Below are 13,412 nucleotides of genomic sequence, written 5' to 3' on the forward strand. Positions count from 1 at the left end.
AATAAATGAAATAATGATAATAATAATTTTAAAAGACTGACCCTATTAACTAATCATTATTCAATTGAAAATGCAGAAAGACTCAGACCCAAAATTTTGGGAGTCAGAGTGTTACTGTAGATGTTAAAACATCTCTAGAAGTAGACAGAGACTTGTTATCTGCTACTAAAATGAAGTGTTTTTTATGAGTTTTGTGAATACATGCACATTACAGATTTCATATATCTGACTTTCAGCAAAGATTATGTCCCCTATACTAAGTTGTAGTCTATGGCTATATGGTAATTCTTAAAGGACATAACTGATAGAGCTGAGTAGCCAAAATGTAAGAACTCTAAGGACTTTTAAGAATGGAAAGTTTATAGATGACAACATAGTTGGTAGAATTAGCCCTTTTACCTTTATTGTTTAGAGGATAGTCATAATGCCATCTTTCAGACGCTGCCACATTTCTTCAGAGATCTATAAGTAGCTGAAGAATCTACACTGTAGGACATTATGTCTGTTTCACACTTGAAGATGTTATATTTCTGCTGTCATTTTCTAAGGTATAGCCATTCTTCATGGCACTGAGAATTGTAATAGCCTCTTCAAAACTGCATTGAAGGTCATTTTAGTCTGGCAGTTACTTTGTACTTTGTAAGGGTTATCTTTATTTTCAGTAAGATAAGGTGTATTTTAAAAGTGTTAAGTATTGTTAACTCCTGCATTCTGTCTTGAATCAAAATCTGGATGCAGATTCAGTGTTTGGAACTGAATAAAGCCTCACCGTCCAGTTGATAACCACGAGTCATACGTGGTTGTTGATCACTTGAAATGTAGCTAGTCAGTTGCTATAAGTAATAACTTGTATCTTAAATCTTTCTGAAATCTGTCCCCTCTTCACTCCTGATGCTATTTTCTTGACTAAGGTTCTCACTACCTCTCACTTAGACTATGGTAGTAGTCTTAGAGCTGACCTTTTGCTCCCCACTCTTCTTCCAAAGGGATGTCTCATTTCAGTATCTCCAGAGTCTAGCACAAGACCATTAGTAACCACTCAATAAATATTTATTGAATGAATAGATTAGAGAGATGCTAACATTAATAGAAAGTTGCAGAATGTATACTTTTAGTCCTATATAATATACAAGTATACAATCGCATACACAAAGTAAGTGCAGATGTAATTTGATTCTCTGGCTGAACTTAATGCTTTATATTCAGCAACTTTTGCTTTTTTTTAAATTCAAGTTTTTCTTTATTGGATATTCTTAGGAGTCTTGACATAATAAATGTTCTACTTTGCCAAGGATTTTGATTTGCCAGTATAAGTTTATGGCAGTAAGTCCAGGGAATCATTGGTGCCATGCAGACAGCTCCTTGTTTTTGTCTGGAATCCTCATGGGATTAAACTACATCTGGCAATAAGTAGAGATTCTGGTCTGGCCATCTTCAAAGGCAAGAGACTGCTAGTATTTATCAGATCTATATGGATAAGCAAATGGGAAGGGATTAAATTTTTCTTATTTTGTTTTCCTTCCTTTTGTAACTGACTATATAATATAAAACCTACAGGAGTTCATACAGTAAATTAATACCTGTTGTGATGGCTGCTGAAGAGGAAACCTATTCATTTTCTATACCTAGGTGGATAATTGACCACTTTAGATTAATATTTTAATTACTTATAACTATGTTTATGACTAGTTTATCTTAGAAAGCATAACAGCAACTTAAAGTCCTCAACATTAAGTTTCTAGGGATACTTTACTAATTTTTTAAAGAGTTGAACATCTAGTCTACCTGTTTTAAACATTTTAATGTCTGTAAATATTAGAGCATCATGTTTGGAATTTGGAAGTTTTTCATACATATTTATCTGTGTGAGAAAGTTTACCTTTGAGCCTGTTTTAAGGTAGGCTAGTCTACCTTCCAAGTGATGGTGAGCCTGCCTTTCATACAGGATGTGTCCTTCTCGTTATGCTCTTCACATTCTTAAGAGGTTATTAGTCCTGGGACTCAGTTTACCTGTTATTGAAGCATATTAGCTCTACATTTAACTTACAAAATAAAATGTCTGCATTCCAGGTACTTATCATGTAGCACAATCTAGAACCTACCATTCAAAGCCTCCCTAAGAGAAATAATGTTTGTGCAAGATTATCTGAAGAATATGTGGTCTCCCCGTTTGTCTATACTTTAAATCTATCTCAGGATTAACTCAGCCCCTCTGAGAGTTGCATACCTGGATTCCATCATATTGCCAAGGGAGGAATTTCTTATCTTACAAATAGAAATAATGTGTTTTTCCAGGCCATCTGGTTTGTTTTTACATTATGGTCATTTTTGTCTCCTGTAATTGTTCGTGTTTCTTTCTTTATGTTGCCTGCTAGAAAGCTTAGCAGCAAATACATAGCTCATCATATATAGATTTGTTAAAACAAGTATTTAGGAATTTCATGGTTTTTATGTGATATCTCCTTATTTTAAATTTTGCATTGCCTCACTTCTCTTTTGTTAAATGTATCTTGCTGCATATGTATCACTGTAAGCTTTATGAATTATTTTCTGAACAAAGACTTGCAAAATGCAAACACATACAAGAAATAGGTATAATTTTCCCCATCCATTTTTACTAGCATTTTTTTTTAAAGCTCAATATCCCTATGTGTGTGATACTGTAATTAGTTTAACATATCTGTATGTTGTGAATTCCTAGATTTTAGATGAAAAGTGACCTAAGGTTGAAATGTTAATTAAATGTTTTAATGTTCTGTAGTTCTAAAGAAAATAGTTGGATAAAATGTCAGTATATAGGAGTATTTTAAACATTTTTTAAAAATCATATCTCTGAAAAGGAAGGTAATTGTGCAAGTTTGTCTAATCCTTTTGATCTTGGCACACAGCAATACAGACTTCAGTTGAGATTAAAACTATGAATTTCAAAGGAAACATGGCCTTCAGTGTGTAAAATATATAACAGCTGGTTGACTAGTCCATTTAAAACTACACAATAACAATCGTAGACAGAATGATTCTCCTGCCAAAAGATGTACGAGTGCTTGATGGTTATATCAAGATACGATACTAACTCACGCTTTTCTTTAGTAATGATATAAATGTAGAAATGAACTGTGTGCTGCTGGCTCAAAATATCTCTTCTGCCCAACAGTTCAAGGACAGTTTAGAAGTACGGAACCCCTTTTAGTGATTTCTCTATCTGCTTTTCAGGCTGAACTTCAATATGTTGTTGACTAAATTTCATTTTTTAAAACTGTCTGATAACAATTTTTATTCTTAGCATCCCACAGTTTTTTTCCTAAATCTTTGATCGTCCATTTTTACCTTCTTGGGCCTCAAGACTTATTAATCTTAATGTCACAACTTCACACATATTTTTAAGCTCTCAAAATTAAACTGTTATTTGTAAATAGTATAAAGCTTGTTTCACATTTTTGATATATATGTATATTAAGATAAACAGCTGAAGTCTGAAGCATTGTGATTTATATATAATCAGTATAGAGGAAATTGATGCTCATATTGATGGATTTTAGTTTATTACATATTTCCATTGTGTTTTACCTGAAGACATAATCTTTAAATTAGTTAAATTGATGCATTTTTTTTTTTAATGAGGATTAATGTGAATTTGTCACTTCTGGCAAGCCCCATTTATAAAACATATTTGTATTCTAAATTTATATCCATCCAATATGAAAAAATGTTAATTTTCTGTGACCTTCGTTAGAAAGTTTTGATACAACATAGTTAACACAAATTTTCTTTTATTTTCTTTAGATTCATTTCAAATAACGAAATTTACCTATAGATAAAATTGAAATTTGCTAAAGTCACTCAGATTCACTGCAAATTCAGAGCCAGCATTTAAGGAGTTAATGCATCTTATTAGGGGGACAGGAAATCTGGCAACTATTGCAGAAACTAGACCTAATGGTGCACACAAACAATTTGTCAGTCTTCTTAAATGTGAATAGCTTTCCGCAAAGTGGCTGCTCTTGCTTTGTTTGAACAGGCTAAACTTTTCCTTTTTGGACTTTACATCTTAGAAGTGAAATGTGATCCACATATTCAATCAAAATCATTTAATTCAAAGCATATTTTGATTGGAACAAAGTTGACATGGAAAGAAACTCTAGAATAAAAAAGTTGAAAGGACTTTATATCATATATTTAGCAGGAAAATTTGAAACAGTTCTAATTAGGCTGAAAAAAACAGCTTTCTTCAATGTAAATTACAAAGGTCATATATCAATGTTAAGGAAACATTACCACTAGTGTTTGAAATCCAGCACATGCAAACATAACAGACCAGTTCATTTTAAATCTCTGTGTATGTGTTTGTATAGGAAGAAGGCCGTATTACATGGATTTAAAATGAAAAATACTTAAAATTCCAAGTTTATAACTTTGTATATTACCACCTTGCCAATCTAAATGTCAGTTCCTTTAAAACATATTATCTATGTTCAAATGAATTAAGACTCTTAATTATAAGTACAATTAAAATTTTACAAAATGGATGTTTCATTCATTATAAATATGATTAAATACATCTTATAAGTAAATGTATATCAAAGTCAGGAGGGTGAATCAGTGATTTTCATTTCACTTTTGAAACTTACAGCTATGGCATTTTATGTGTCAGAACCTTTGTACCTTGGGCCTTCTAGAAGCCTGGGAGCGGAAGTAGTAGTACAGGTGTGCAGAAATGTTTATCTGGGCTGCCTAGGCCTATTCTCTCTGGTCATAAAGAATGTATAAAGAATATTTGATCTTTTTATTTAAGTTTTTATAAAAATCATTTATTTCATGTATATCACTAGTTTTTATTTAGTTTCTTTTCTTAATGGAGTGGTATGAGAATGTTTAGCCAAAGAATAAGTAAATATTAGCATTAAGCTGGGAATGACAAGTATGAGAAACATAAATAATAAACAAATAAGGTTTCTTGGTCTTGAGGTAAACAGTTATCTAATAATTTCCTTTGTTGATTGAAATTGGTTGTCTTGATTTTTACATAATTTTCACATTGGCAAAAATTTGGTTTTTTGAAAGCAAAAGGAAATTGCTAGTATATCACTAATGCATGTGTAGATTAAATACACGGTTTATGCCTTTCAGTTTAGAATTTTTATTCTCAAATAGCCTAGAGTTTCTCAGAAAAAGCTATTTCTATATGTTATCATGTTTTTTGACTCCACTATAGAAAACAAGAATAATTTTATATAACACTTTTTATAAAGAAATAATCTACTTCTTAAGTGGGTTAGTTTCAGGAAAGCATAGATTGTGTTCTTTCAGTGAGATTTGCTAAACATGCACACAGACACATATATATACACACACACACACTTTGTGATTATTTCTGACACAGGGTTATAAAAACCTCCTATTTATGAATAATTTACTATTATCTTCATAATATTAAAGCTTTAATTTGTTGATATTCTGTATGCAGAACAAACAAATGAAAGTTAGTAATAAGTGTATTTGACATCTGTATACTGTAGTTTTTAGCATATCTGAAGTCTTTTACTCTGCCTAATAGATCTCATTAAAAAAAACAGATATCAGCCCCAAGACAGTTTGTCAACACTAATATGAGTCCCCCTGGATTGAATTGACAATTCATGTGAGGTTTCATATGATAGTCTTTTCATAGTCTTATCTGATCCTTAACAATTGGACATTAGTTACTGATTTATTTTATAATAACTCAGATGAGTTGAATATTATTGTATTGTGTTGGACATTTTAGTGGATTTTCTTTTTTACAAATTTTACTCAGAGCACACATTGGATGTAAATGATGTATGCAGCCTGCTAGGGGAGTACTAACAATTGATTGGTTAGGTTTGAGAGCAGCATGGGAAGAATGTTACTATCCCCTAGCTGCAAACCGTATTTAACTCCAGGCTTAATGAGGACTGTCGGTTTTGAAGGCTTTGAAAAATCTCAAATGCTCAGCATTCCACTGGCATTTTTCATTTTTTTGTAACTAAAAATGTAGATCTAAATGAGAATTTTCTGTATATGAAGAATTTTTTTAAAAAATCAATATATAAAAAAGGTATTTTAATATAGGTTTCATGATTTATGTTTTTAAATCTTAAAAATGGGAGTTATAAAAGGAAACCTCAGGGTATTCCATTTTGAATTGTATTGTTTGTATTTTTTCCCTTAATTTCTTCCTGCCTGTCCTTCTCTCTTCCCTCAAGTCTTAAGTACATTACCTATTTTTGGTTACGTAGTTGTCATTCACTGATAGCAAAAGGATATTAAAGTTCTGAACTGACTTCGTACTGAAATGACTTTGAAACTTCTTGGAATTCTCTTATACTTACCACATTATTCTTTTAGTTCCCTTTTTAAAGCTTTGGTGTATTGCAAGACATGCTTGAAGCTGACTAATGGAATTTTTAGTTGAGTGTTTGAGAAATTAAAGTTTATTCATGAAGGTAATGTGTTTATCAACTTCTGGAAGTGATTTTGCCAATAGTTCCGCGAATTACTGGTCAATTCCTTAAGGACTGACCTATGACAATGTAAGGTGAGGTCTGAATCATGGCATTGTGGCGATCTCTGCATGTGTGTTTGCAGCTTGATATGAGCACACAGTAGCTTTCCTTTCAGCATTTTTGCTTAAAATTCTGATGCAGTATCAAGATACAAAGCTTTAAGCATTGAAATCTAACCAACTTTACCATTTTGAGTGTGCATAAAGAAGTAGTCAGCTATAAGGAAAACTCAACAGTTCTTTGTCTGGTGACACATAAAATAAAATTGCCCTAGTTTTTAGAGCTTTAATATTGAGGAAATACATTTGTACTTTGTCATTTGCTGAGCCTTCTAGAATTTTATGGTCTCAAATCACAACACCATGGACACTCAAGAGACTCCTGACTGTTTTATCTTATTAAACAATTTTGAAATCATTAATTTTTAATTAGCTTGGATGCAGGGTTTTTTTTATTGTTTCACTGGTGTGTGTATATGAATTACACGTTTTTTATTTACTGGCGAGAGTACTATTTACTTAAATAAGTATAGGTTCTTTCTAAGAGTATGTACTCTAAGTTTGCTTCACAGAGTCATATTTTTTGCAAACTCAGAGATATTACATGCTAATCTGTTATAGTAGAGCTTTTCGGCAGTTTATGAACTCAGATTTCGAACAGCCACCAAAAAGGATGTAAGCACGAAGATATGTGTAGGTCCTTCCCTGATTGAAAGTTCTAATTAAGTGAATTGGAGAAAATTAACTGAAATTAGCTGTCAGAAAGTCACATTTAAATGAGTGATGAGCTAGTCTGGCAGTAAACATTTAAATGATATAAATTGCCATTTAAGTGTATGGTTTAATGTTTGTCATGCATTAATGTGACATGAGACTGCAGTGACAATCAAGCAGCTTGCTCTAATTTGAACATATTTAGGGCTTTTGTGTGGAGTGCACTGCACACAAATTAAGACAATTGCTGTTTTTATGTGTCATTGTAAATGTGCCTACCCCCTACCCCCATCCCTACCCAAGGTCTCAGTTAATGAAACCAACGTATCATTTCTGTGTGTAACTTGCATTAGTAGTTCCTAGATTTTTTTCAAATTTATGTACTTAAAATAGGCATTTACTTAAAGTTATCATAAGCTTCTCTCTTCTTATTTCAAGTAACATGTGAAGCAGTTTTGTGCTGTCATATCTGTTTAATAAATTTGTAAATGTAAAGCATTTTAAAAGAGATGTCTAAAACAGTAACTTTCTCAATTGAAACTAGCTAAATATTTGTAAGGCATATTTCATTTAAGGTATACTTTGAAATGTGAGAATTGCCTAGAGTTTTGTTTACAAAAGTATGTTTTCAATTTTATATTTGTGATAATATTGTGAAGCTGTGTTAAATATTAAAGGAAATATATTTTTTGTATTTATAAACATTTCTTTTTCATAGGTACTTATTTTAATAAAGCATATCTTTACACAAGTGTCCACATGTAAAGGAATAGGGACGTCTTTTGTCACAAGATGGTTTATATCACATTGGTTATTTGCTATATAAGTTGGTCAGTTTTGTTTTAAAACTAGCAGATCTCTTATAACATAGCAGCAAGCCATACTGAAAATACATCACAATCATAGACTTCTCTAAAAATAAGAATCAATTTCAATGAGATACATTACCAGATATAAGTTGGTATAGCAGTCTCCTCCTTATCCACAGTTTTGCTTTCCAGAATTCTAGTTACCTGTGTTTAACTAAGGTCTGAAAATGTGTGAGTACAGTACAATCAGATACTTTGAGGTAGAGACAGAGACCACATTTACATAACATTTATTATGGTATGTACATTTTTACAGTATATCATTATTGTTCAAGTTTGTTGTTACTGTTGTTTATCTCTTACTGTGCCTAATTTATAAATTAAACTTTATTATAGGTATTTATGTATAGGAAAAAACATAGTACATATAGGTATAGGGTTTGGTACTATTCGCAGATTCCGGCATCTACTGGGGATCTTGGAACATAACCCCTGTGGATGAGGGGGGATTACTGTATACTTTTTTATTTTTATTTTTTTCGAGACAAAGTCTCACTCTGTCGTCCAGGCTCTAGTGCAGTCGCGCCATCTCGGCTCACTGCAAGCTCCACCTTCTGGATTCATGCCGTTCTCCTGCCTCAGCCTCCCGAGTAGCTGGGACTACAGGCGCCCGCCACCACGCCCAGCTAAATTTTTGTATTTTTAGCAGAGACAGGGTTTCACTGTGTTAGCCAGGATGGTCTCAATCTCCTGACCTTGTGATCTGCCTGCCTCGGCCTCCCAAAGTGGTGGGATTACAGGCATGAGTCACCGCGCCCAGCTTACTGTATACTTTTAATTAAGCTTCAGAGTTTATGTTTGAAAACTCTTTGATTTTAATATAATTATTTATTGTTAAACTAATCCATAATGCTAAACTTTTATGTTGGAATGATTTTGAACAATATTAAATAATATAAAGATGAATACTTTCCTAAAAAATCTCTTCAGTTTTTAGAACTCTTTAGTATTTATAATGTTATTAAATTCACCAAACATTTATTGGCATCTATTATGTTTTAGGCATAGCACTAGTAACTGGGAATATAATGATGGATAGGAAATGGATCTTGTGCCTAGGATCTCAACCAGCTACTTGATTGTGTTCATTCATTATTTATCGGGCACTATTATGTTAATAGCATCAAATATTTGGTCAGGTTTGATATTAATACCTAGAATAAAAATTCAGTAATTATAAATATCCCCGACAAGATCTAATTTGTTAGCATAAGAACTCAATCAACATAACTAAATAATTTGGTTACGGATGTTGAAGTAGACTACAAAATATTTTAATTCTAGAAAAATAATAAATATTTCAAGTGGATAGTAAATTTTTAACATTTTCACATTTAGTTTCCCAAAATAGTCTTTGCCTTGTACGGCCTCCTTTCTTTGAAGCATAAATCGAGTACCTGTCAGGCTCTGAGTTACAAATGTGACCAAGATAGGCCCAGTCCTGCTCCTTAGTGCTGTCAGTACAGTAGAAGAATACTGAAACTTACACATTTAGTATAATTAATTATGCCAAGTGCTGGAAAACCTCTAATTGTAAACAAAGGAGGACAGATTCTGGTAGCAACTAGGCTGTCAGATAAGTTTTTGTTGTTGTTGTTGTTGTTGTTGTTGTTGTTGTTTTGAGATGGAGTTTCGCTCTTGTCATCCAGGCTGGAGTGCAATGGCGTGATCTTGGCTCACTGCAACTTCCGCCTTCCAGGTTCAAGCTATTCTCCTGCCTCAGCCTCCTGAGTAGTTGGGATTACAGGCGCGGGCCACCACACCCAGCTAATTTTTGTATTTTTAGTAGAGACCGGGTTTCGCCATGTTGGCCAAGCTGGTCTCAAACTCCTGACCTCATGATCTGCCCACCTTAGCCTCCCAGAGTGCTGGGATTACAGGCGTGAGCCACCACAGCCACAAGTTTTGTTTTTTAAAAATCTTTGTTCGCAGTAAAGTTAGTGTTAAACTTTACTGCTTGCTCTAAATGTCTCTCTATATTTTTAAAAAGGAATTCAACATAGTAATACAATCCATATCTTTTTTTCAGGCTCTGGAGAGTGAATTTGTTTCCTGCCAGCTTCACCAATGGATTGATCTCATTTTTGGCTATAAACAGCAAGGACCAGAGGCTGTCCGAGCCCTCAATGTGTTCTATTACTTGACCTATGAAGGAGCTGTCAATCTGAATTCAATAACTGATCCTGTGTTGAGAGAGGTAAGTTATCTGAATTGAGAAAGCAACTTATAGTCAGGTATATTTAAACTAGAAGGAGCTAGAGAACACCTCCTCCATCCTTTGATTTTACTGATGAAGAAACTGAAACTAGATGTAAAGTGCCTTAAGCAGAATAGTCTCTCAGTGACCTAGCAAGAACTTGAACCCAGAGATTCCTTCCAACAAAATGTTTGACCCAATATAAGATGACAGCTTTTTCTATTCGAACCTGTTAAGGTATCGATAATCTTATTTATAATTTTATATAAATTTGGAGGTTACTCACATGATTTTTGTAGGAAAATAGTAATAATTCATTAAAGAGATATGATTATGAGCATAAATTTATTGAAATGTGATAAAACATATTTATATGTAATACCTAAGAACATATATAACCACATAGAAGTTAATGGCGGGGGGTTGAAGTCCAAATCTTTCCTATGTCATCAAATTGTTGTTAAATGTTATTGAACTTGTTTTATTCTTGTCATTTGTTTTCTCAAGTAAAACACTTAAACATGGTTTTGGCAAATGCAGCACTCACCAAAAAGTCTGTAGGAGACCTTACTTTTTTTAGTATTTCAAATCTAATTATGCATCCTTCTAATTCCAGTATACTTCATATGAAAAATTATAGAATTGAATGATGCAACCTTAATCCGTACAATTTTAGAACACAACTGCATTTAGGAAACCAGGAGCTTTGATTCGTGGGGAAAGTTAGATATCATTTTGAAAGAAACATTATTTGTAATGTATGAGATTTGTCATTTTTCCCTAGCACTTGATTCATTCTTTTATGCTTCTACTAAGACCTGATCATGCAGAAGATATATAAGTACATATTTAAATAAATTGCCATATTATCACCTGGCTTATGTGCTAGATAAGTTAGTATGCACACAAAAGCACTGTGTACTAGATGTACACTTGCGTTAAACTGCCCAAGTTTTAAATTACTACGTTTCAGTTTTTAAAATGGTAGGGGCAGAGAATTGGGTCACATAAACTCTTAAAGACTCTTCCAGTTGTTCAGTTTTTTGAAAATACTCCTTCAGGGGTTTTTTTATTTTATCAGAACATCAACTGAGTATATGACACAGAATATACATAGGATTCCCTAAAGGTATTGAGGTGAGAGCAACATACAGGTAGTGTTACAAAACAGTGCATAATTTTATTGTTGGGATAAAATAGCATAGGCCTATTTACTTTCTTTTTTTTTTTTTTGTTCGTTTTGGCTATATTTGAACAGTATTACTTTGTTCTGTTAAGTGCCCATAATTCTTCAACAAATATACCAGCTATTTTTGTTTTCTCCTGTTATCCTTAGTAATTATCCATATCTCTGCATAGCTGATATATAACTGAATTCGCACTGTAGAATTGATTTTATAATCTCTTAAAAAGAGATTGGTTGTACTTAATATACCAGCATATTGTTTTTGTACCAGCATAAATTGGTTGTACTTACTACATCAGTATGTATTTTTTGTGTCACTATATGCAATCTCCGTATTCCTAATTTTGAAATTCTGTAATGTTCCATAGAGTTGCTGTGAAAATATGCTTAACACTGTTTCTCTCAATGAAAGATCGTATTACTTAAAAGACTTGTCTCTTGGTATGTCCAAGATGACATAAATAGCTCTACTTTTCATTAAAGGTTATGCAATGTTTTCATGATAAAAATGTCACTTGGCCTATATCTGTTTGTCATGGCTAGTTAAAAAGTAAAACATTCAATCAGCTAGTTGTTTCCTCTATGAGTCACTCTATGGCTTTTTATTTTTATTCTGGATTGACCACCGTCCCTACGTACATACCAGTGATTGTTTAAGGAAGTTTACTGTGAATTAATCTAGAAGAACACTGTCTAGAATTTTCTGTAGTGCTGTAGTGTGTTCTGTGTCTGCACTGTCTAATAAACCATGAAGCATATGTAGTTATTGTACATTGAAATGTGGCTAGTGTGACTAAGGAACTAAATGTTTAATTTTAATTAATATACATTTACATAGGCACAGATAACTAGAGGCTACAGCATTGTACAGTAGAGATCTAGAAGACTTATGTTTGTCTTTGACCATCTTTTCTTGCTCTGAGTTCAGTGCATGTAACAATGGGAAAATAAATTTTAAATTGACTTGGTAGGATATTTCAAAGTGGCAATACTCCATTTAGACATTAGATAGATATTTGAATATAGGTGTAAGCTCAATTATATTTTTTCTTTCACCTAAACTAACACATTATAATTTCAAATAAAATTCTTTATTGTGATAAATATATATAACATAAAATTGAACATTTTTACCTTTTTTTTTTTGAGACAGAGTCTCGCTCTGTCACCCAGGCTGGAGTGCAGTTGCGTGAGAGCGATTCTCCTGCCTCAGCCTCCTGAGTAGCTGCAATTACAGGTGCCTGCCACCACGCCTGCCTAATTTTTGTATTTTTAGTAGAGATGGAGTCTCAGCATGTTGCCCAGGCTTGTCTCGAACTCCTGAACTCAAGTTATCTGCCTCCCTCGGCCTCCCAAAGTGCTGGGATTATAGGCGTGAGCCACAGCCCCAGCCATTTTTACCATTTTTGAGTTTACAGTTCAGTGGCATCAAGAACATTCACATTCTTGTACAGTCATCACCACCATCCATCTCTAGAAATGTTTCATCTTCCCAAACTGAAACTCTGTATGCATTAAACAATAACTCCTCATTCCTTCCTCCCCCAGTCCCTGTACATTACAGTGCTACTTTTTATCTCTATAAATTTGACTACCCTGAATACCTCCTAGAAGTGGAATCATGCAACATTTGTCTTTTTATGTCTGACTTATTTTACTTAGCATAATATCTTCAATATTCGTCCATGTTGTAGAATGTATCACAATTTCCTTTCTCTTTAGGCTGAGTAATATTCCATTGTATGTATATACCACATTTTGTTTATCCATTTATATATCAATGGGCATTTTGGGTTGTTTCCATCTTTTGGTTATTATGAACAGTGCAGCCAAGAGCATGGGTGTACACCATCTGTTCAAATCCCTGCTTTCAATTCTTTCGGATATGTACCCCGAAATGGAATTTCTGGATTATGTGATAAT

The 13,412-nt window shown here is 33.2% G+C and overlaps 1 protein-coding gene across 1 annotated transcript in view; it reads left to right on the plus strand.

Moving 5' to 3' along the window:
* Positions 1-13,412, plus strand: part of LRBA (LPS-responsive vesicle trafficking, beach and anchor containing) — a 771,345-nt gene that overhangs the window by 675,660 nt on the left and 82,273 nt on the right. The window contains exon 48 of the mRNA XM_011973242.1: positions 10,136-10,303. Within this exon, the coding sequence (XP_011828632.1) occupies positions 10,136-10,303 (168 nt within the window). The remainder of the gene's footprint in view (positions 1-10,135; positions 10,304-13,412) is intronic.

The sequence above is a fragment of the Mandrillus leucophaeus genome, unplaced genomic scaffold (genome assembly GCF_000951045.1).
Source record: "Mandrillus leucophaeus isolate KB7577 unplaced genomic scaffold, Mleu.le_1.0 Scaffold136, whole genome shotgun sequence".
In the NCBI taxonomy this organism is placed as follows: Eukaryota; Metazoa; Chordata; class Mammalia; order Primates; family Cercopithecidae; genus Mandrillus; species Mandrillus leucophaeus.